The 24,332-nt window shown below is 38.5% G+C and overlaps 1 protein-coding gene across 4 annotated transcripts in view; it reads left to right on the top strand.

The window, feature by feature from the left end:
* The window catches only part of MRTFB (myocardin related transcription factor B), a 67,506-nt gene that overhangs the window by 36,259 nt on the left and 6,915 nt on the right, over positions 1 to 24,332 (top strand). For 2 of the 4 annotated variants that reach the window (XM_054270594.1, XM_054270595.1), the window contains 13 exons: positions 4,449 to 4,514; positions 5,496 to 5,551; positions 6,117 to 6,192; positions 6,702 to 6,863; positions 7,378 to 7,562; positions 11,655 to 11,795; positions 13,217 to 13,464; positions 15,036 to 15,192; positions 17,293 to 18,315; positions 19,672 to 19,827; positions 22,132 to 22,290; positions 22,585 to 22,722; positions 24,095 to 24,155. In XM_054270594.1, coding sequence (XP_054126569.1) covers positions 4,449 to 4,514; positions 5,496 to 5,551; positions 6,117 to 6,192; positions 6,702 to 6,863; positions 7,378 to 7,562; positions 11,655 to 11,795; positions 13,217 to 13,464; positions 15,036 to 15,192; positions 17,293 to 18,315; positions 19,672 to 19,827; positions 22,132 to 22,290; positions 22,585 to 22,722; positions 24,095 to 24,155 — 2,628 coding nt within the window. The remainder of the gene's footprint in view (positions 1 to 4,448; positions 4,515 to 5,495; positions 5,552 to 6,116; positions 6,193 to 6,701; positions 6,864 to 7,377; positions 7,563 to 11,654; positions 11,796 to 13,216; positions 13,465 to 15,035; positions 15,193 to 17,292; positions 18,316 to 19,671; positions 19,828 to 22,131; positions 22,291 to 22,584; positions 22,723 to 24,094; positions 24,156 to 24,332) is intronic. The other 2 variants (XM_054270592.1, XM_054270593.1) reach the window with 1 other exon arrangement.

Raw genomic sequence — 24,332 nt, 5'->3', positions numbered from 1 at the left:
CCAGAGCGCTTCAGCAGGAGATTGAGAGCTGCTGGTTCTGGTTATCCTCAGTCTCTGCCCTTTGGGGCACACTGTGTGTGAACCTGAGCAGGACTCCTGGGGTGAGAACAGGGCATTCATTGGCTTTATAAAAGTTGCTGCTTTACAGAAATACACTTCCACATAACCAAGTGCATTGGTTAATGGATGAGCTCCCCTTTCTGCACCACCATCTCCATTCCCTGGTCAGAAGTGTTGATTCCCTGGTGTGCTGACACTGGAAGGAGCTGCAGAGTGGAGCACCAGCCTCTGGCACTCAGCTTTTGTGCTGGCTAAACACTCTCCCTCCAGTGCAGTCACAAGACTTCTGCTGACTCTGAGAGTCAGATAACCAGATGTTCTTACTGTGAGCAGGGATTATGCTTTTTTGTTTTGTCAGTAAGTATTAAATAAGCTATTCAAGCTTTAATGATCATTTTATTGACTTAAGAAAACACATGGAAATTTTGGAATCTCTCCACCTGGTGTTCAAGTGTTAAAATCGTATGTTTAGTTGAAAACAAAAAAGAATATCCTCCCTTCTCCCTCGGTCAAAGAAGGAATTGGTCTGACCTCTCTGTGCATGGCTTTTATTCAGAAGCAGTTCACAGACAATTTTTAGAGTTGCAGTGGTGTGAAGGAGGATTCCTGCCAGATAATGTGAAGTGCAAAATATTTGTACTGTCTTTTAACAACTACATTTGCTCAGTGGTGTTAACACTGCCCTTCTTTTACATATGTACTTTAAATAGGAGGAACAACATTAACAACATTAGTCGTTTTTCAACATATGTAAATATTTGTTAATGCTGTGCCTTCATTTTGGAGATCACTTATGATTTTAGATGTTATGAAGGTAACTTCCTGATTTTAAAAGTGTAAAAGTGAAAGGTAAACTATCTGGCAGCAAGCTGAATGGATTTACTCTGATAAGAACCATCTATAAAACACAATGTTTGAGTAAACACCATTCCAAGGGCAATTTTTCTTTGTAGTACCTCCACCTCCTGTCTTTCGAGTTCTCCCTTCCCCACACTCTATGATGGTTTGTCTGTAAATGTTTCTTTAAAATAAAGGGGAGGGAGAAAAACAAAAGAAGAAAAAAAAATCCAAACCCCGACCCACACTAGAACAAGAGTAAAATATATAGATGCATATATAATATATATGTATGTATATATATATATATATATATATATATATATATATATATATATATATATATATATGTTGTATTTGGGTAATGCTTCAGTGATTTTTAGATTTTTTTTTTGGTGGGTTTTTTGTTTGGGTTTTTTTTTTTAGGCTGTGTCTTCTTATCTCAATCCAGCTTTACTAGATTTAACACTCTGTGTGTTACTGACTGTTCTAGAAATCTCTTGCTCTATGGATTTTCATATATATCATAAGTAAAGTTTGTATTAGCTTTAATTACATTAGATTTAAACCAACCTGTGTTCTGTTCTAGATAGTTTCTCACAGAAATAAATGAGCAATTCTTTGCCATAAGTGGAATTCTCATATGGCTCATCCTTGTCTCTGAAGATAATTTCATTATATTTTCCCTATTGAAAACGTGTGATTCAGTTTCCATGACTCCCATCCTCCTGTCAGGCTGGCTGTTCTTGTGAGTCCCCATTTCCTCCTGAGCTTTTCACAGACCTCACTGCTGTTCCCTTCCCTCATACCCACAGCAGGCTCCCCTGCAGGATAGAGACACATCTGGCTGTACCTGCAGAGACAGTGAAGGGTCACTCCTGCCTGTGCTGTGACTCCTGCTCTGACACCCTGACCTGTAACCCAGGTGTGCTCTGACTGTGAGGTTTTGCAACTCACAGACAGGTTCTTCTGCTTCATCCTTATAAACAGCTCTGCTTTTTACTTTGTGTCACTGTAGGGGCTGAAAGTATTTTAAATCCTTTAGATCCTTGTATGTTTTTCATAGAGATATCAATATTGGCATTTTTTCTGATGGATTTGCTTTGGAATAGCAAAACCTTTTTAGCTTTCCAACTTTAAAAAATAATACATTTAGGGGTTTTATTCAAGATTGCTTTCTATTTGAAAATTTTCTATTTAATAATGCATTTGACTGCTCAATATTTATCTTTTTAAAAAGTGTAGCTGTGAAACACTTTTTCAACGTTAGTTTTGGAGTTGATTGCAAAAGCAAACATCTGGTTTTCATCCAGCTTGGTTTCTGTTTAACCTCCTTGCTCTGGTCAAGTCAAAATCTTCAGTTATTATCTTATACCATCTTTCTAACTATGAGTCATCTCTTCTTTAGCATTCCCCTGCAGTGCTTTCCTATTAGTCATGCTTCAGGCTGTCCTTTCCTTATTATGTAATATATAAGTTCATGATATTTATCTAGTAAGTGAATAACTACATGTTCTATATCTTCTATATCTCTAATTTTCTCACTGTTTCTATGACTTGTCCAGATACAGATGAGAAAACTTCAAAATCTTCCCTTATTGCTTTGTAGTGCCCAGTGTAGATGAACAGATGGTGGGCAGACAAGTAATGTTATGAGAGATAAAAAGGTTTGTTACATTTTTTCTTAAAAAATGCTGAAGCTTCACATGTGAGCACACAAGGTTTATGTGCAAGTACATTCTTACTGTTCTCTCCCTTTTGCTCTAGTCCCATGTATGTTCCCTTTTTACACTGTACATTGTTTAGGATATGGCTCTGTTTTTAGTCTTTCTGTAAATCTTAAGCCAAATATCTGACCATAAATGAAGCCACAAATCATAGATACATTCCTAAACTACACAGCAGGGCTTCCTATCATTTATATTTAGATATAATGTTCAGTATAATATATTCAATAATAATGTTCTTTCCCACTTGTGATTAGTAATATTGAAAGCACATCCCTAGCAATGCTTAGGTAGTTATAGCTGAACCAGCTCCACCTACAAAACTGGCTTTATGAGAAAGCTTGGTGAAGAAAAAATTGTAATAGAAAATTGTAAAGTCTGAACAGATCTGCTGTGCCACAGCCCTGAAATGTTTGTATTTGAACTCTCAATGTTTGTGTGACGCAAGAAAATAATGTCCTTGTTTTCAGGACTTGCTATTCCCGGTCTTAATGCTTTAGCCAGAGGAATATCCTTCCTGTACTGCAGAACAGGAAATAAGCTGGTTCCTTTTAAATTCTGGAAACAATGAACTTTGTCCTTAGCTTAATTTTTTAGAAATTACATTCATTTTGATGTTTTGGACAATGCATTAGCTTGTTTTGCTTCCTTGTGAAATACAATAGGAACAGCATACCATAATCATACACCCATAATAAGCTCTCAAGTGGGAATTTCAGCATGTAAATATCACATCTTTAATGTGATTTATACTCTGTCTCTTAACTGTCCCTTGTTCAGAAGATGAAATTTCACTTTGGGGTAGTAGCTATATGTGTCAAGGAGATAATGAAGCATTATGATAAATTGATACAGAAACAAGGGGATGGGAGGGGTAGAAGAAAGAAACAACTTTTTTTTCCCCCTTGTTTTTCCCGCTGGCAACAAAAAGCCATAATCTTTAAAAATATAAATCTTTTATGTCTACCTCTTCCCCCAGGTTTTGTGGTTTCTGGTGTAGCATTTGATATATGTCACATTGGTTGACACACAGAAATGTGTGAGAAACATTTAATTAAATGTAATGAAATGTAAGAAGTTACCTCTGAAGCTTTATAAGCTGTTTTTCCACATTTGACAGTACTGGATATATTCTGTCCTTTAAGTAATTATGATAACACATATCTCAGTCCAAAAAACCAACATTTTCTGATGTTCAGAGAGAGAATAAGGTGTGTTCCTGATTGTAACACTTTTTTGTTGTTTTTAAATAAGGCAGATAAAATTCTGCTTATCTTCAGTTTCTTGTGTTTCAGCAAGGTTTATTTAATGTACAGTCAGTCTTTATATTTAAAAAAAAACCTTAAGAAGAAGCAATCAGCAAGACACACACAGACCTTTTCTTCTAAAATGCTCTGCACAGTTCATTTCTATTTCAGCCCAGTGAAGTCATGTAAGATTGGCTTAGGACAGGCAGTAAGGCTCTGTAATCATTATGGGCTCCAGTTTATGGTTTAAACTCTTTCTACCTCACGGTTTTCTTGATGTAAGCTCAACACTCCTCATGAGGCCTGACTGGTGGGAAAAGTGGATGCACATGGGAAATACAGTCCTGGCATCAGGGATGAGATTGAGAGCAAACTCCAGGGAAAGTGGGGATGGAAGTCATCCCTGGGAACTGTTAACAGCAGCTGTTCCTAGGATGGCTCCTGGGGGTTTCTGTCAGGGCTGAAAACACAGCAGAAAGGATTTCTAAGGCTGCAGTACTTGGCATCATTGGAATGGGGGTTTTGCACTGGATGAGGAGACTGTGCTCACACAGGAATCAATGTTTTCTCTTGTCAGTACTTCAGCTGAGGCTGCAACAGAGACGGACACGAGAACAGCTGGTGGACCAGGGCATCATGCCACGTAAGACTTACACCTATAATTTGTACTTCTGTAGTGTTAATTATGAATTGAATATATAAAATGATGAAGATAAGCATTTCTGTGAGATCATTAAAAATAACTTTAGCATTTGAAAAGACTTGTGGGATCCTTTTGATAACCTAAGTAAGCATGTAGTGAATTGACTGTGCTTCAGTGAATTCAAGTGCATCATGTTTCAGTTAAAATAGCCATTGTGACAGAAATGCAGGGATTTGTAGACCTAGTCTGATTCTGCTTTTATTTTCTCTACTTAAATAATTATGACTGATTTACTAAATAAACTGAATTACTTAAATGAGTTGGCATTATTAATAAAACCAGCAGTTTTTAAAGAGTAGAATGACAAAGGTTTCCAAACAAATGAGAGGTGCACAGGAAACATGGAGGATCTCTAAGTGGATAGCACTAAGATGGAGCACTCTACAATTTATGTTATTGCTAGGTTAACAGTGGTTTTTTACTCTTTTTGGTTATTTAGTAGCTAGACATCATTCTGTTTTCTAAGATGAACATTTAACTCCTCCACATTTTTCTATATCATTTTTAAATCAACACATAGTTCTAAAGGGAAGGTCCAGTTCTCTCTAATAACAGGAAGTATGAGGTATGGACAGCCAGAAAATTCAGTGGAATAAATTAAATTAAATTGACATTTTGGCATTCTAAACCTTACCTCACAAAATTTCCACTGTGGGACAGTTTTGATAACTAAACAAACACCTTTGTAGATGGTGAAAAAGTTAACCATTACATGGTAATAATCTGTTAAATATTCCAGGTATTCTATAAAGGAGTATTGCTCATCTCTGCTAAATATAGGTGGATACAACTAGCACAAATCAAATGTAATCCTGCAAACACAACTCTGGGGTGGTGTTAACACTCATACACACATTATGGTTAGCATATTTCTTTAGAAAATTACTTCCTGTCCATTTAACTCTTCCTCTCCCTTCACAGCTTTGAAAAGTCCAGCTGCATTCCATGAGCAGATAAAGAGCCTGGAGCGAGCCAGGGTAAACCACTTTGTGTAAACTTGTGATTAACATCTGGAAATGGAAAGTCAGTTTTTTGTGATACTAAATTCTCTGAGTATATGGAAAAATTCTTACCATTACAGTAAAAATGTGTGCTTTTATTTTGAGAGAATTTGTTAAAATAAAATATCAAATCTGAGAGGAACTTCTCTGAGCCTTCACAGATCAGTGGGGATTAAATTTATGGGGGGTTAAAACATATGGGGGGTTAACCTCCAGTTAAGGATTGGATACTTGGGGAAATTATGCTTCAGCAGTTTTTTTCTATGGCAAATCTATACTAGTGTGATTATGTGGTGGTGTGGGATCAAACCAGAAACATTCCCATCTTGCCTGAAGAAGTTGGAAATCCATCAGCCCTGCTTAACTGCTAGGAAAACAGAACAAAGCAGGAGGAACCCCTCTACTGCCTGTGTTCTGACAGTGCTAACCCCCCATCTGAATGAAACTGCAACTACTCATTGATTGGACGTGGCTGATTTGTCAAACTGCTTTGAGTTTTTAAGTGAACAGTAGCTAATGGTGCTTCCTCCTCTCTTTTAAGACTGAAAATTTCTTGAAGCACAAGATCCGGAGCCGGCCGGACCGCTCGGAGCTGGTCAGAATGCACATCCTGGAGGGTACGTGCTCACAGCTGCATCTGGAGCCTGCTCAGGCTGCTCACAGCAGGGCCTTGCTTTGCTCTGCCTTGTCTCACTGAGTGACACTGGCTGGGAATTCATTCTAAAGGTTTATCTGCTCTATTTCTCTGCTTCTACAGTGTCTGTGGTGGTCTGTATTCTAAATCTGTGTATTAACAGATACATCTATGGCAGTGAAGGTATTCCCAGCAGTGTGTTTGTTTGCTCTTGCATATTGTTCTTGATCTATAATGGTAATTATAGTATCAGATGTGTACATGGAGTGTTTCTATTTCAGTTTCTACTCATGCCCTAAAATGACCTGACAGCCTTATGCTCTCCCCTGGCCCTAAAGGGCCTTTAATAAATGTGACTGTTATCCTGTTATCTGTTATACCTGGCTGCTTTTGATACAAGTGGAATGGTTATTGCAAAGACAAGACAATGTTATTTGTCATGAAATTGGGGAACAAGTGGAACGGAATATTTGAATCAATGTATCCTTTTAGAGACCTTTGCAGAGCCTTCACTACAGGCCACTCAGATGAAACTGAAGAGAGCTCGCTTGGCAGATGATCTGAATGAGAAGATTGCTCAAAGACCTGGCCCTATGGAACTGGTAGAAAAAAATATTCTTCCTGTAGACTCCAGCGTTAAAGAAGCCATTATAGGCAAGTAGAAGTCCCACAGCTTCTGTTTGTGATCTATGTGGCATTGTGGAAAAGAAATAATTTAACTCTTGAGGGTGAAGTTCACTAGAAGATAACACATGCTAAGTTTATTACTACTTACTCTTTCAGCTTCTGAGACCTAAACTTTGTTATCATTTAAATAAAGTAGTCCTATTTTTACATGAAACTTTGAAAATACATTTTTTAAAATAAAAATCATTACAAATAATCAAACATCTGTAGCCATCCCTCAGCCTGTCGTAGGTGTCTGCGTGTACCCCACATCTGTTGAATGTACCTTTTAACCTCTTACTAAAACCACTGCTGCTCCACACTTGGTTTTATTGATTTAATATGGCTCTCATATTAAAAACACAATAAAAACTTAGGTACCATATGTTTAGACTGCTGAAAACTGATCATTTTCCAGCAATTAGCTAATTCTGCCATAAATGTCTAAATTCAATTTGTGCAATTAAAAAAAACATTGTTTCTTTCTATGTAAACATTTTAGCAGTTGGACAAGAGAATTACCCTCAAGCTTTGGATGATTTTTCATTTGATGAAGACAGCAGTGATGCTTTATCACCAGATCAACCAGCCAGCCAAGAATCCCAGGGTTCAGCAGCTTCCCCTGGTGAGCCAAAACCAAGTGACTCACCCTCACCAATAACCCCAAATGCTGCTACATCAACACAGGTACAGTTTTTAAATTTTAATATCTTCATAGTATGCTTTTGGTGTGGCACTGTAGAAGTGGGGCATGGTTTCAAACAGAATGAATACATCTGCTGCTACAAAGGGCTGTCTGGGACTCTCTTTTCTGCTTGGGGGTGTATAGAGTAGAACTCTGGCTTAGCTGGTGGCAGTGATGAAATTCCCATAGGCTGCAGTGAAGCCATAAATTCCCTGAAATTCATTATGACAAGATCTGCAGCTTTCCCAGAAGTTGTTTAAAAGGTCATGGCCATGGTTTACTCCAGCTGTTATTGATTACTTAATGTCTGTCTTCCTTCTGGGCAAGGTCTTGAACTCATTTAGAATGAAACTTTACTGAAACAACAACAGTTGATGTCAGTTCTGTTACCTTCAGAAAAGTCCACAAAAAAGGTTTCCCACATAATTTAAATATTCTTTCCTATATTATTAAAATACTGCCTAAGGAATTTACTATTTAAGAAATCAAAATAACAGTTATGTTGATTTTTCTGAGGTTTTTAGTATTTCCTCAAGGTACTTACAAAGAAAGGAAAGTAAATGTGTCGTGGCAGATAAAATGTTATCTCTATAGCAGAGCATCTAAATGTGTGAGGATTTAGAGAGCTGAGGAGTTGCTCCTTACTGCAGAAAGTAATGTAAAAGTCAACTGTTAAATAAGTAAAAAAGAGACAGCTCTTGTTAATGCTCCAAAGTCTGTAATGTCTTTATGACCATGGACACCTGACAGCTGAGTGGTTCAGGATCTGGCATTACTCTCCTTGGTTTTCTTATTATCACAGGAGATGGAAACAGTATTGTAAATTTTATATGTAGAAAAAATGCTGGATGCAAAGTACAGCACATCCATTGTATTTCATTGTTCCCTAACATACAGATTAAGATATGAGTTGGGTTTCACATTGAGAGAACATAATTTGTGTTGAATAAATTGAAAAGAAACCACATGAAATTAGATTCTTGAGTAAGGAATTAGGTTCCTAATGGAGAGTTAAATAAAAATACTCAAAGCAATACATGCCAAAAGCTTTTCAAGTAGGAAGCATAAGAGAGATCTGTGATTGCAGAAACAAAAAGGCACTTGAACTTGATTGAAAAAGCGCTTCAGAAAAAACTTTAAGCCTTTGCTTATGGATTTCATATCACATTACAGCCACTTCTGTGCACACATCTAAAATGAGAAGTTGTTCTTCTGCAGAATAAAACAGATGCTCACCTTGTTGTTCCTTTTGAATTAAAGAATAACAGCACAGCAAGTCTCTAAAGGAGACATGTCTGGGAATGGCTCCTTTATTCTTTTAATTTCCTCTGATAAATTTTAAATTTTATTACAACAAAGTAAATACAAAAAATACAAAGAAAGTTTTGAATAAAGCAGAGTGCAGCCAGAGTTTTCGAGGCTTCCTCCTCCGCACATTTCCAGACATCAGAGGATGTAACAGAAGTTTCAGAACCTTCAGCTCTTGCTGACTGATGACCTAAAACTCGCTTTAACCCAGTGTGCTTGCATCTGGTAAGGATTAGGCATTTTAGTCATACTCTAAACAGATCAAATTGGAGTATTCACAATTCAGAAGATATTAAATAGTTATCTTCAAAACAGCTGAGGAATTTTGCTTGATGGCACAGAATGACTGTTTCCCTAATATATTCTCTGTAGCTTGTTGACCTGCTAGATTCTTGTTGGCATCCAGCAGAAAAGGTGCAGAAATCATATTATTTGGAAATAGGGATCCGTTCAAATTAAATAATGACTAGTTTATGAAGCAATCAGGTGAAGAAGTCAAGACCTGTTAAATCTAAGTTTTTGAATTTAAAAATAAATTATGTGCATGGTTCATTGCCTCATCTAACACTTGCAGGTAAAATTGGGAAGTCTGTAAAAAGCTTTGTGTGTAGGTTAGGATAATGACTAGTGTAAGGAGAAATAATTTACTCTCTGGCAAGAGGAAAATGTTTAACACCATGATTTTCATGCAATGTGAAAGGAGGTAATTTGGGGTTTTGGCGGTGCTTTTTTTTGTTGTGCAAGTCCAGCAAAAACAGATACTGTGTAGATATCAGATGCTTTCCAGAGCAAACACTTGGAAACTTGGAAATAAAAATAGAGACATTTGTATCTTTAGCCTGCCACCATAAACTGACAGGATCCCAGGCCAGGCATGTGCACAGTGTTTCAGTGACAGGGAAGGCATGGTAAATCTGCATTTAATAAAGCAAGCATCAGGAGCTGTTCCTCTGTGGCTGCAAGACAGGCATCAAACCCACTACTCAGTTTACTGGGTTTATGGGCTAGAGTTGCCTCTTGGCAGCTGATGGTTGGGAACACAGTGAGATGTGTAAATGAAACATGAAGATAAAATGGAAATTTCTTACAAATTAATTGTGAGCAAAAGTCAGAGAGCTTTGTTCATGCAGACTGGCACCTTGGGAACTGCTATCCCAGAAATACAAAAGAACCAGGACATAGAGTTGCAAAATGTGTACCAAGTTAAGTGCTTTGTAGTACAGAAAAATACAGGAAAGGTACAGGAGGAAATGAAACAGAAAGTACCTGTCAGACTTCATTATAATGCAAGTCTTGGAATTAATTTGGAAGAAAAAGGATGTTTACTGATAGGAATATAAAGAAGGGGCTTTTATAAAAGGAGCATTGTACTAGAGGATCTAATTGCTTTCTTAAACAATGGAAGTGCAACTGATGTCATCTGGCTGGATTTATTACTGGATGATATTAAACACTAGGAAAATGAGGATGGAGATTACTAGAAATGAGCCAGAAAGAGGGAGGTGCTGGCTGAAAGGAAGCTGGTACCAGTGCTCTGTGGGAGCTGATCTGGGACGTTCTGGTTTCATGTTACCGTTAACAACCTTGACGTAAGAACAGGTCACCTAACAAAAGTAGGAAGGTGTAGTCAGCACACAGCTGGATTGTTATTATGCAAAAAGAACTGGTTGATTTGGCTTTTAGGAGAGAAATGCAATTCCAATAGAATGAACAGTTCTTGGAAAGAAAAATACACAATGCCCCTCTTTCCCATGACAAAGAAATGTGGAAACCTGGGGACTCTTGACTCAAGAGAAAACTGAGGAGGAAGAGAGCTGGGGTGCAGTGTTCAGCAGTGGAGTCAGGGAGCTACTGTGGACATCCTCTGTAAAACTGCAAGCCTGTCAGAAGAGGTGGTTCCAGGAGAAGTGCTAATGCCACTGTAAGGATGCAGTGAGACTCTATGTGGAATATCCTGAACATTTTCAGTTACTTATATCCAAGAAAGACTAATGAAAACTGTTAACACAGTTAACTGTAACAGGAAGATAATCAGAGAATGAAAAATCTGTTTCTGAGTAAAGAGTAAAGATTTCTATGTATATCTAGGAACACAGGGGCTGAGATCTGTTTATGTAGAGTCTGTATTCCATCAGAGGGATATTCACCACAGAAGGAAATAATAAGGTTTCTTTAAGACCTAAAATTACAAACCAATTTCAGCACAATAAAAATTGCTATGACAAATTTAAGATGAGCAAAGTTCGGGTTTACACTTCTGCTGGCATAAGGTATAGAAGAAATGCACCTCCTGGCACAGTCAGAGGTGGGGTTCTGTGAAAATACCACAAGAAGGGTGAAAATGCACCTTCTGTCCTGCTGCGTGATCATTCTGAAACAAGAAGTTTGTTTGCCTGTTGAAGTTTGACCTTTATGAAAGCAATGCCTTTCAGTACTTGTTTGGGTGGTAAGATTCTCCTTGTATACACAGAAATCTGACTTCACAGACAAAAAATACTGAAGGCCTCAATTTTATAGTAATAAAGCAATATTTTCTTAGCTAACTAAGAAGTCAAAGTAAGAAACCATTTTATTTTATTTGCTGTGTTTGAAGTGTGCCAAAATGTGCCCTTATAAAGTACTTGTACACACGTACAGGAGTTCTGTTTTCACCATTCCTCCGAAAAAGTATTTTGTGAATTTGATGTGATAGTCAATTGTCTTAACATTTTCACATTTTTTCCAGTCACTCGGGCGGTCGACGTTTTTAATGTTTCTCTTTTTCCTTATATTTTTTTTAATACCAGTATCCACCTTTAACCTCTCCAGTTCCTGAATTCCTCAAAACTCCCTCTCCAATCGAACAGCATGTGACTCGTTCCACTGCTGCAACCACCCTGACCACAAGCACTGTATCTGCAGCAAAGCCTGGGCCAACCTTAGTGAAGGTGAGTACCTGGAAGTGTGGCCCCTGAGGACAACATTCTTCATCTGTGTGCTAAATGCACAGGGCTGTGTTCAATGGAAAACTGCACAAGTAACCTTACAGTGCCTGTAGCTAAGAACAACTTCTGCTGCAGTTCAGGGGAGCATTCTGGGCTGGTGACTCAAAGTGTTTGTGTGCTAAGGTCAGCCAGTAGCCCAGAGACCAGCTCATTATTCCAAGAGGTCCTTACAGTACAGTTGACCAAAGTTTTCAGGCAGAATTGTGCATTTCATTGCTATGGAAGTTTTTAAGAAATAAGGACAATAGGTTTTTGCAATACAGAGTTTCTACTTTCTATCTGCCTTCTAATCTAGTTTTATATGGAGGACAGCTGAATAGAGAGTCACTGCATTCATAGTGTACCTGTAACCAAAGTGGTGAACAGCACTGCTCCTTTTCCACAACTATTTTCTTAGTTGGTTTAATGTATAAGCAGAATGCATTGTGAGGGAGAAGTTCCTGTATCCTTGTTGGGGATCAGAAGAACATACTCAATTCTCTTTTCTGCACTGACTTTGCCAGCAGCATTGAAAACCCTTTCAAATACAGTTAGAGAGGGATTTCTTTTAGATGTCCATAATGTTTCATTTCAATAACCTCACTGTCTTCAGTTGTGTTAATGAATATTTGTATGTAGACTTCTACTTACCTACGTGAAATGAACTCAGTTAAATGTACCAGGATGACCTCTGGCAGTCATTTTCTAATATAAATTTGGCTATATCCTTTGAAATCACTGGATATGTACCAGCTTACTTAATGCAGGACCTTAATTCAGATGTACCCCAAAAGAGGCTGTGTAGTGAACAGGCATGGATCAACACAGCATTTCTGCTTTGATACCTTCTGTATGATTAGGTAACTGCCTTCAATTTTCCCCTCAGAATAATTTCAAAGAGCTTGTAAAGGAAGATAGTTTTAATCATTTGAGTGTTGCTAATGAAGATGTTGCTGCCTGTAATTTACAGGAGTGTCTGTCCATGCTTTCAGTCTAGACCTCTAAGTACCTCAGATGTTTACAGATGGAATTTAGAATACTGGCTTTTACTTCCACAAACTGCTAAGTGGCTTTGAATTTGGCTGCTTAAGAAGAATGCCTCTTTGCAGTGACAGGTCATGACTAGTAGAATCCCTTAGCTGTGCCAGCTATGAGAAACCATTCACAAACTGTGATTTGATGACCCCTACGTGTGCAGGGGATAAGCCAGCTGGAGTATGTTAACCTTCCAAGGATGGTTCATTTGGGGATGTTTTCAAGGACAGTTGTTTTCAGCAGCTCTCTACAGTAAAAGTGCTCTGGTATGCTGCATCTCTGAGCCATGCATAACTGCTTTAAGTGACATTTGTTGTGGTTTTGTTTCAATCTTTTCCATCCATAAACAGCAAAGCCACCCAAAGAACCCAAATGATAAACATCGGAGCAAGAAATGTAAAGAACCTAAGCCAAGGGTGAAAAAATTGAAGTACCATCAGTATATTCCACCTGATCAGAAAGGTGAGAAAAATGAGCCACAGATGGACTCCAACTATGCTCGTCTGCTACAACAGCAGCAACTGTTTTTGCAGCTGCAGATCCTGAGCCAACAGCAACAACACTACAACTACCAGACAATTCTGCCTGCACTGCTGAAGTATGTGAAGCATTGTTTGTGTCCTTTTAAGAAAAAACATATACATCAGTTATAGGCTTAGGGCTTTAGAAGTAAACATGGTTTGCAAACATTAAAGAGACAGTTGGAACCCAAGAAAACTTTAAATGGTATTTTGCATCACTGTGGGTACTATTTGCCTTATTTAACAAGGTGTGAGGTTGTTCTCTTGTTAAAGTAACCCTGAGGTCTGAGAAGCCTTGAGGTGGTCCTAGTTATTTTTATGTGACATGGAAACAGAACATCTTACCTGTCAGATGTGTTTTTTCTGACTAAATGCACATTTGAAACTCAAATGTATTTGTGCAAAATCAAGAAAGTTTTGACACCATTTTCACTCAAATGTGAGGTAGGTAGGCAGGAGAGAAGCTTGCACACCATGTCTTTAACAAAGACATGCACTATTCCTGTGGGTTTATTTTTTTTACATCAAATTCACAAACCACATCCTTGCAGTTTACAAATAAGACATATCGGTCTTTTTAGATATGATAAGATCTGTCTGTTGTTTATAGCCTCATCTCTAATGCTGGTAAAAGTTCCTCATTAGTACTGATCTTTAGCACTTTTACCAGTGAGAAGTACACTCACTGATTTATAGGTAGAAACAGTCAAAAAAATAAATGTTTAAAGAGTTGCCAGCATCCCATAACAAAACAAGAAGTTGACTATCTGCAGAGTTTAATTCTCATCATCTAAGACCAATCTTTTCCTAGAAGTGCTTAAAGTGTAGCATGCCACTGTCACACAAGCCTAAATTCAAATTGACTTTCAGCTATTTTTTTAAAATGAGTTTTCACTGAGTTCTTTTTCTTCAGCAAGTGAGGCTAGAAAAGTTAAAGCTACCATCTGTGGTTGTATTTATAATTACCATGTATCCTAGCATTTGGACTGGCGATGTTTCTGCCTGCTTGCCCACGCTTCTTATGTTCCATTTACTGACATTTCAAAAACATTTCTTCATAAATCAGCTGAACGAGATAAAAGAGCTGACTTATGATACCTAGTGTAAATGGTGGCATTTTTAATTTTTTACAATTACTTCAGAATCCTTCTATGAGATTCTTGAGTACAGCTGATAAAAATGCATCATCTTCAAAGTGAACTGCTTTATGTCAGTCCATAGTGTGTGTGAACATTGGACATCTATGGAAGGGTTGCATCACAGAGTTCAGTATTGGAGGGTGGTTATTGATGCCAGACAAAAAACTAACTAATTGCCCTGGCTGGTGATTAATTTGTGTAAATAGCATTTGCAGTCCATAGTGTTCTTCAGAGATACCATGACAATAATCAAAACTATGAAGCATAAATAAGTATGCTTAACTGCAAAACCAAACCAAAATAGCAACATACTACTCTCTGTTTTCCTGTTTGTTTTGTTTTACTGAAAATACTTAACAGTAATGTGTTAGGTTAAGCATAGATTTGTAAAAAAAGTTAATTTGTTCATTAGTTTCACAGACATGAGATTCAGAATCACAGCCTCTTGATTGAAAGCATAATATATTTAGCATTGACATTCTTGTCCCTCTTTTTCCTGTTACTTGAAGGCCACTGAATGACAAACAGAACAACAATGGGAATTCACCACTGAATACTCTGAACAACAACAGTACACCAACATCAGCTGCCAGCTCACCAAGACAGACCAGTAATGTTCCTAGCAGGAAACCAGGCCCTCTACCTTCAAGCTTGGATGACTTGAAGGTAAAAGATAAGAGGGATTTGTCCAGTCCTGTGCATTCCTGTAATTCATAACTTGTGAACTGTTACTGGTGAGAATATGCCTGGCAATTTGTACCAATGAAAACTGTCCTTTCCTCCTAACTGGTTAGAATAAGAGTGTCTAAGTTTTCATACACAACTCTCCTGGACTGAAATGTTTGATTCCTCATATGCCTGTGTTCCAGAACTGACATTTCTTTCCCAAAGAATTAGAAGAGGAGGAATTTCAGACACATTGCAATGGTCCCTCACTATGACACCTTGGGTAAAATGTGAGGTTCACTTCATGTGAAGTTTTTCAGCTCAGGCAGATTTAAACACAGGAGCAGTAATTTCCTCATGACAATTTCAGTGTATCAGTGAAGAGGTTTAGTTAAGCAATATAAATTAAAAGATGCCCTAATAAAAACATATTCTGAGAGGTCGCTGCTATAAATAGAAACAGATAAGACTGTAAAGAGAGAACAGAAAAGATCTTCTTACCAGAGTTCAACACCACATCTGAAAATGAATGCTAAATTCCAAAATTTAAGTTATAACTAACTCTAGACTGTTCAGGTTGAACTATGAGGGCATTGCATAGGATCTTCTTCCTTCTGAAATAACTGAGAAGGAATAAAGACAAATCTGAAGCAGCTTGTGGGAGTTTAGGATTCAGCAGCTGTAGGAATGTGCCAAACTTCAGCAGCAGCATAGGGACATCTAGTGGGCAATTAATTCCTCTCTCTCTGCCTTTACCAACGTTTGTGAGGGGTGGGAGGGAGGATTCTTTCAGATTTGAAGGGATAAAAAGAAGAAATTTCTGAAGACTGGATTCTCAAGGTGGTAATATATTGTGCTAAGTTAAAGCCAATCTTTTAATATGAAATAAGTCTATAAAATGCAATTCAAACAACAGCATTTGAAATGAGTTTTCCAGTCCTTAAATTTTTAACTAAAAACTTGTGAAAATTTTAAAGTTAGTACCTGGAATTGTGCTTTGCAGTGATTACAGCTGTTCACTTATCTATTTCTTGGCACAATTTATTGGCATTCCTGCGCACATCTGCTGGTGGTGGTTTTACCACTGAATCAGCTAAATCAGTTCTGAGTTCAGAAATGAATTGTTGAAAAAGAGAAAAATTAGAACACACTCTCAAGTGCAGAGGGTACCAGACTGGGGGAAACAGCTGATAGTTATTGGCTAGGGAGTTATTTAACATAAAATTGCTGTGGGTTTTAGAGATGTGAAATATATTGCTGTGATCTTCTCATCATTTCCAAATCAAAAATACCTCCAACTTAAATTCTAGGCTGGCTGAGTACTGAAATACTACTGAGGTCACTACCTTTTGTTCTATTAGAGGTAGCTCTAATATGCAGCTCTAATATGTGGTGCATGTTTATGATAAACAGAAGTCATTCTTTGTGACTGCTTTTCTTTAACTGATATTTTGAAATATAGAATCAATTTACATTCAACATATTTGCACTTTACTTTGTCTGTAAGCTTATTGGAAAAAACTGAGAACGTTTTTCTGTCAGAAAGCAATTTTGACTGCTTAAACTACTTTTGTAAAGGAAACACAGATGGCACATAGGGTGACTATTTGGTTGCTAATTAGCAAGAGAGCCTTTTGGGTTTGATGAGTCTATTAAATCATCAGCTGACCTGATAAAGTTTCTCAGAAACAGATCTGTCTGTCCTGATGGTGTAACAAAGGGGCTCAGCGTGCTGCTGCTCACTGCTTTTATCTGCACTGCTGCCATTGTCTGCTGGTTGCTACAGAGGTTTTTAGCTCAGAACTGGAGCTGTAGGTGCATTTTTCCATGTTGAATATTTATGAAAAAACATCATCAGTTTGCTACTATTCACTGAACAACTGAACACTGCTAAGATTTTGGCCACCTTAATACTAAAGTAAGTAGGAGGTCATGGCAATGTGTTCATAGATAATGCATGCTGTCAGAACCCAGAGGTTTAATAACTAGCAAATATGGGAATGAAAATAATTTTCATTATAAAGATGTAATAAGAATGCCTATCAGTAAGTTTTAATATTTTCCTTTTTTATTATAGTGTTTTATTTTATTTTATTTCAGGTAGCAGAGCTTAAAATGGAGCTGAAACTGAGGGGATTACCAGTGTCTGGAACAAAAACAGACCTTATTGAGCGTCTGAAAACCTATCAAGATCTTAACAACAATGGGGTTGCTACAAGTACCTCTGTGACAGTGACCACTTCTAGTGGGACCACAGGTAGCACTGGGGAAGTGACTGTGGCATTTCCTGTTGCAGCAGTAAATAAACCAGTGGCTACTACGATATCCAGCTTCCCTCCAGAAAAAACATCTACTGCACCTGTCAGCAAAGCAGTAAATACTGAAAATGTCAGCTCTCCCCTGCCTATATCTCCCTCTCCCTCTGAACAGTCCAGTCTGAGCACAGATGACACGAGTATGGCAGACACTTTCCCAGAAATGACCATGATGTCACCATCCCAGTTCCTGAGTACTTCACCCCTGAGGGCAAGTACAAACGAGGATAATCAGAATCGCAGCAGTGGCAGCATCTCAACCATGGAGTTTGATGTAGCAGAAAAGGACCGCAAGCTTCAAGAAAAAGAAAAACAAATTGAAGAGCTCAAAAGAAAACTGGAACAAGAGCAAAAACTTGTGGAAGTATTGAAAATGCAGCTTGAGGTTGAAAAAAGGGGACAACAGCAACAGTCTCAGACTTTTGGTAACTCAGCTGCTTTGGAACAGAAGCAGTTCAGTGGTGCTGTCAAAGATGAAAGTGCCCCTGCTGACTGCTCAAGTACCAGTCAGTCTGTCCCTGTAGCCGGCCGTTCCTTAGGACAGCCCGTGTACACCGCTGGCCAGAATCCAGTTGCCAAAAAGGCAGTTGTTATCAAGCAGGAGATACCTGTGGCCAAAGCTGAACCTCAGAATGCCATTTCTCAGTTTTATGTTAGTCCACAGAGGCAGCCACAAACTGCAGTTGTTGCCCAGCCTCAAGCTTTATTAACTACCCAAGGAACTGCCCAGCTGCTCCTCCCACTGTCCATCCAGGGACCCAATGCTGCTACTGCAGTGCAGTTACCAGTTGGAAATATCAAGTTGCAGGTAAGGGTGTTTCTATTTTTTTTATCACATAACCTGCATGGCAGTATTTCATAACTTAGTGTAAATAGGTAAATGTGCTGCTTGTAAGATTAACTTAAAACTCAGGCTTAGCTTGTTCCTGCTTAAGGGAAACGGTACAAAAGCTTGAGCAGATCTTGTAATACCTGCTTCTAATACTTATTTCTTTGCAACTTTGTTCCTAGATACTCTTTCCTGATAAGCAATTGCCTTACCATGTACTGCCTCCATGCAGAATTTGATTTAAAGCAGCATATACCATCATTTTGTTAACTGCAAATTGTAATAGATAGCTACAATCTCAGTGCTTTGAGATAGCCCTGTTTGCAAAACATATGTGAACTACCTACTATGTGGTGATGCTTCAATATATTTAAAAATGTGAATGCCGGATTGTACAACTCTCCTGTGGACTTAGAAAAAGAAACCATGGTTGTGCAAATATTATTTCTAGGCTGATTATGGGTAGTGAATAAATACAGCATTAACCAAGACAGGCTATAAATGCAGATGTACAGGAGTAATCTGACCAAGCTGAATCAGTGTAACCTGTTGGTCTGAACTAGGAATGGTAGAATTAAGCAGTAATGCACTTCCCACTGGCATTGTTGGAACATCCCCTGCCACCCATCATGGCAGCTAAGTATTCTTCCAGCTGCAGTGAGTCCCTGGCTGTTGTGCAGGCTGTGGGCCCAGGCTTGCTGCAAGCCTGTGCAGCAGCACATCCAGCAGCCTTCATGAGGGGTGGAAAATTCTGGTGAGGATGGGCCCCAGTCTGCAGTGCAAGAACTCTTCCTAGGAGCCATACACCCAGATCTCCACATGAATTGTTCTAAAATCCTACTAGAATTCTGTCACAACCTTAAGCAGCTTGTCCTGGTATTTTACTTCATTTATACTCCAGAAAGTTTTCCACTATCACTTAAAATTGTTTTTAATGAGTTGGACATACTTCTTGCCTTTCACTGGCCATGAAGAATTACCATGGTCTTAAAAGCAACCTTTTTCTTGCATTATCAGTTTTGTCTTCTAATTACTCAAGCCAATTCTTACAGTCCTTTCTTACTGATATCTGCTCTCTCTGTGCCCTGTTTTTTTTAGCATTTCCGCTGGGCTCTCTCCAGTTTGTCTTTGTCTTAAACTCTGTTGGCAAAATAAACATCACCTTTTAGCTGGGAACTCCCCAGTACCAAACACAGTAACAGTTTGGTTTCCTGTACAGTTCCCACTCATTCCTCCCAGAATACATGTTACTGCTATTCTGCATAAGGTGTGCAATAGATTATGTAACTTAGTGTAAGATACAAATAATTCAAATATTTTATCTTCATCCTTTAGGCTCAATCACAAGCTGGAATACAGACCCCATCACAAATACCTGCTCCTATTTCTTCCTCTGGCCTGGTGCAGACAGCACCTCAGATGCATGCTCCACAACCAAAACAAAATACCATCACGCAGCACGCACTTGGTCAGAGCCAACACATCAGAAAGGTTTGTGGACAGCAATAAACATGAAGATAAATAGTTGTATGATCTAGTTCTAGGCAGTGCTTTGAGAATCTTTTTTGTGTCATATACAAATGATCAAGTCCCCTAACATCTGTACCATATTTTTCTGTGTGATACAATGGACTTGTAACTCCTTCTTTTCCCAAATTTTTAGTCTGTGCAGGACTTTATTTTTCAGTTGCAGATAGATACATAGTCTAAAGACTTTTTATCTTAATGGTACACTTAGGCCATGACTCCTACTGCATCCTTCCTCATGCTTGGCACAAGTGGTGTGTGCCAGGTATATCCCAGTCAGCTTCTCTTATTTGCCACTGGCTCTAAATGTGAGATTTTCATAGACAGTTCTTAAGAGAAAGCTTTTACTTAGGACTTCAAAGATTTATTCTTTTATAGAAGTTAATTCTGGTGTTCTGACTTTCCTTGTTGATTTCATCCCTCCTTATGAAGAAAGCGATGGACTCAGATACTGTGGATGGTAATTCCAGTGAGTCCAAACCCTACCATACCTCTTCCTAAGGAATGCAGGGGATGGTTCAGAGAGATCCTTTTCTTCCTCTCTACCTAAACAATCAGCTCTGTAATGTCCCATTCCAACACATGTTCTCAGCACTGGATGTACAGTTGTGACTGCCACTCCAGTCATGTTCATATGGGAACTGATACCAACCCATCAGCACCAGTCATCACAAAAGAAAGGCTTTCTCCTCCTCTGAGCCTCTTCTAGACTGACCCCTGTTATTAGGAATGTGGACATTAGTTTTGGACCTTTATTGCATCCTTATCAGTAGACAGCAAGGTTTTTCAGCCTGCCCCTAGAGACAGATAATTCAGAAACAACTCAAATTCCAAGATGAAGAGGGTCATTTTTACAGTATATTATGTAACTGTTACATCTCAGCCTTCAAAGTTCTTATTTCAGTTTACAAAAGTGCATCATGAACCCCATGTTCTGCTGTGATTTGGGGATTGTCCCTGAGTAACCTTATCTGCCTGTGCTTGGGCTCTTGTTGCAGATAAGAACTTAACTTCGAGGATGTACAATTGTGCATTGCCATTCTCTAGAGAGCTGGGTAATAAAGGGGGACACAGCTGAAAGAGCATCAGTACTCTTCACACTGCTTGTTCAGTCTATGTGATTTCATGGACATTGAGGTTATCCTCCAGGAGTCAAAACTGACATACATCCAAAAAGCAGATTTAATGCAAGTTCTCTGGGCTTTGGTGAGGGGCTAATCTTAGCATGTTAATGTAACAGGTCCTATAGAGAAATTTTCCAGTCATCCTGAGGCATGTACTTGTACCAGAGACTGGCAGCTTGCTGCCATTGCTGCCTCCAAGTTCCTTGAAATGTCTGTAGGACATAATCAAGATCTATACCCTCCAGTTCTCCCTGCTATTCAGAACAGTTGTCATGAAGACCACAGTTCCCAGCAGAGTTTGCAGCCTGCTGTTGCATTGGTTTTAATATCAAAATGAAAATATTGATGGGGTACAACAGATCAGGACACCCCTCATGCATTCAGCATTAGATCTACATCCATGACCTAAGATTTGTCACCTTTGTTATAAAGGTATTTGGGAGTGATACTGAATTTACAACAGCCTTACATGCTGATGCATTCATAGCTTCTCTTAATCTCCCTGCAACTCAAAAGTATGAGAAACAGGATTCTGCTGGGAATCATTTGCAATGAGTATGTGGACTACCACTTGAAGAAATAAAAAGTTTCATATACCAGTAACCAAACTTATAGTTGATACCCAGTTCATCAGTTTTATCTTTTGCCTCTCCCTCAATCCTCATAGATACCTGTAGTTACTTTCTAGAAGAAAATTAGAATTATATGACAGACAAACCATTCTGCCTTAAAACTGGCAGGAGAGGGCAAATGTGGATATATGTACAGTTTGTGTCAGGTCAGAAATAAGCTCATGTTATTGACTGTCCACTAGATGGGGAAATCATGGATATGCTATTGAACTGTTCCATACACTTTCCTCATGCTTCCTGGAAAACTGCAGGAAAATGTTTTTAGTAATGAGTGATGAAAGAAAGTATGTCAGAGCACAAAGCTTCATTCAGAAACTAACTGTTCTGAATTTAAAAATTATTCCACTTAAAGGAAAAAACAGTATAGATAACATTCACTTAATAGGGAATTTAAGCAATCAAGTGTTTTAGAAAAAAAGTTCTTCTATTTCATTAATGTAATATATCCAATGTTACCTTTTTTTAAAAATAAAAAACCCACAATCTGAGACTGATCTGTTAATCTTTTTCAGGTTTTTCCACCTGCCACATCAAATGCAGTATTTTCCTATCAGACCGCACCAGTTTCAACACCTTCACAATCTTTTATTAATAAAACATCAAACTCTAACATTCACCCTGGTGGTAATCAGGTCCCTTCTGTGCAGAATGGACCTGCTGCTCCCAGCAAGGTAAGGATATCCGAACAATCTTCCATAAAGTTCACCTTTACATTATTATTCTTATATAACATGTGACTGTTTACATATGGCAGTTCACTCAAGGAAGAATGTTTTGTAGATTAAAATAATGCTGATATGTGCATATGTGTTAGAGGGAGACATAAACTTATTTTATTTTATCCTCTGATTACACTAATACGTGGACTGATGTGACAAAATAGAATAATCTGTAGAGCTTGATACATCCTCAGTTCACTAAATCACTAGTGAATAATTTAGTCATTATTTTGTTATTTCATGCAGCCTGGGTCTCCATCTCAAGCCCAGCCTTACATTGTTCAGCAGCCCCTGTTCAACAACACAGTGTCCAAGACAAAAGATCCTCCTCGTTACGAAGAGGCCATAAAACAGACCCGCAGTATTCAGCCGTCACAGCGTGAGGTACTTGCCTTCTTCAGGCTCTTAAAAACAAAGCTTTTCTCTGTAATTACCAAAACCATTGCTTGGTTTAGGTTTTGATTTTTTTTGTTTGGTGTCAAGATTCTCTAACATACCCTGTCACTAGTTTCATAACTGTGTTTAACTACAGGACTCCTGTTTCATTGTTCTATTATTAAAGCAGCATATATGTAAATAAGTCTTACAGTTCCCAGTGTGCGATACATCTAGTTGGGATAATGCTGCTGGTACTAACAGTAACTAGCCTTCAGATGACTTGTTTTGAGAATGTGGGATACCCAAACCTCACACTTAAGAGAGGAAATATGTTTGTATTTTCCAAAGTGAGTAAACGTGAGGAGAATGTGTGTGAATGTGTTTATACACACAGGCAAACACGAGCATAGGTGCTTGCTGGAAAAGAGTCTGTACTGAGTGATCTTGGTGAATAATCCCGTGTAGTGCTCTGCCAGTATGAGTAATAATGAGTATTCCTAATGTTGTGCGTTTCAGAATGCAAAAAAGAATTCCAAAAGATAAAACCTTGTAGCCCCTTGTGTTGGTTGGGTTTTTGTGGTGGCAGATCTGGGGCACAGCAGTGGGTGCCTAATGCCCTTTCCTGTGTCCTTGGCACATGTGGGACATCCCCACAGGGAGGGCACACAGGTTGTCTTAGGTCACTCTGTCACTACCAGTCAGCCAGGGGCTCCCCACTGGATCTCCTGATGACAAATCACTTCCATCCCTGGAGTACAAGCAATGGTTTAAAACACTTCTTCAGACCTTCATGAAAGTCTCCACTTTTTCTAGACTTTTTGAATGAGTGGGTTTGTGGGGGGTTTTCTTACCTTTTGCTTAAGGTTCAGTTATTTAGGGGATGGCTGTTTAAAACAAAGATGAGCAGTTCCTGAAAGCTTACCCCCTCCCCCTTAAAAAATAAAAGAATATAAATCTAAAAATTGGGAAGAAATCCCAAAGACACCTAATGAAATGCATCTTACATGACTGACATTTACAGGCTATCCCTGAGAGACAGCAGAGCAGGGTTTGCAAGCCCAAAGTGCTGCAGTTGTTACTATCCTGGTACAAAATGGGGTTAGTAACTCTCCTGATCCCTGGCTTCCTGCACCTCTCTCCTAGGTTGCCTTTATGAAGTCTTTGTCATGCTTTTTCCCTATTGCTTTGTATTGAAACCAACTACAGAGATTGCAAATGTCTCTCCAAAGTATCTGTTTTCTAGCTAGACAATTTCCTATTAAGGATTTTAGTCTTTATTATAGGTTAGTACTTACATACTGTTGATAAAAACTAGGAAAAATAAGCATAGGAAAAAATCCCACATGAAAGAGAATAACCCTGTTCTCCTGCACTACAGATTTCCAGTGCACACAGTCAGCAGATGGATGATCTTTTTGATATTCTCATCAAGAGTGGAGGTAAGCTCATTGACAGCTGTGTGATGGAAAGATTTAAAACCTGATAGTAAAAACTCACTGCTATCATCAAATGAGAATTCTTTTAGGAACAGGAGTTAGAATCTAGCGAGCCTGAATGAAACTAAATTTTTGAGAGTTTGCTTGGTTCCTTATTAAAAAAAACATTTACCAAAACAC

Source organism: Melozone crissalis, unplaced genomic scaffold (genome assembly GCF_028551555.1).
Source record: "Melozone crissalis strain CALT ecotype California unplaced genomic scaffold, PUWL_Pcris_2 ptg000012l_1, whole genome shotgun sequence".
In the NCBI taxonomy this organism is placed as follows: Eukaryota; Metazoa; Chordata; class Aves; order Passeriformes; family Passerellidae; genus Melozone; species Melozone crissalis.
Note: the sequence above shows the minus strand (reverse complement) of the source record. Positions and strands in the feature narration are given on the sequence as shown.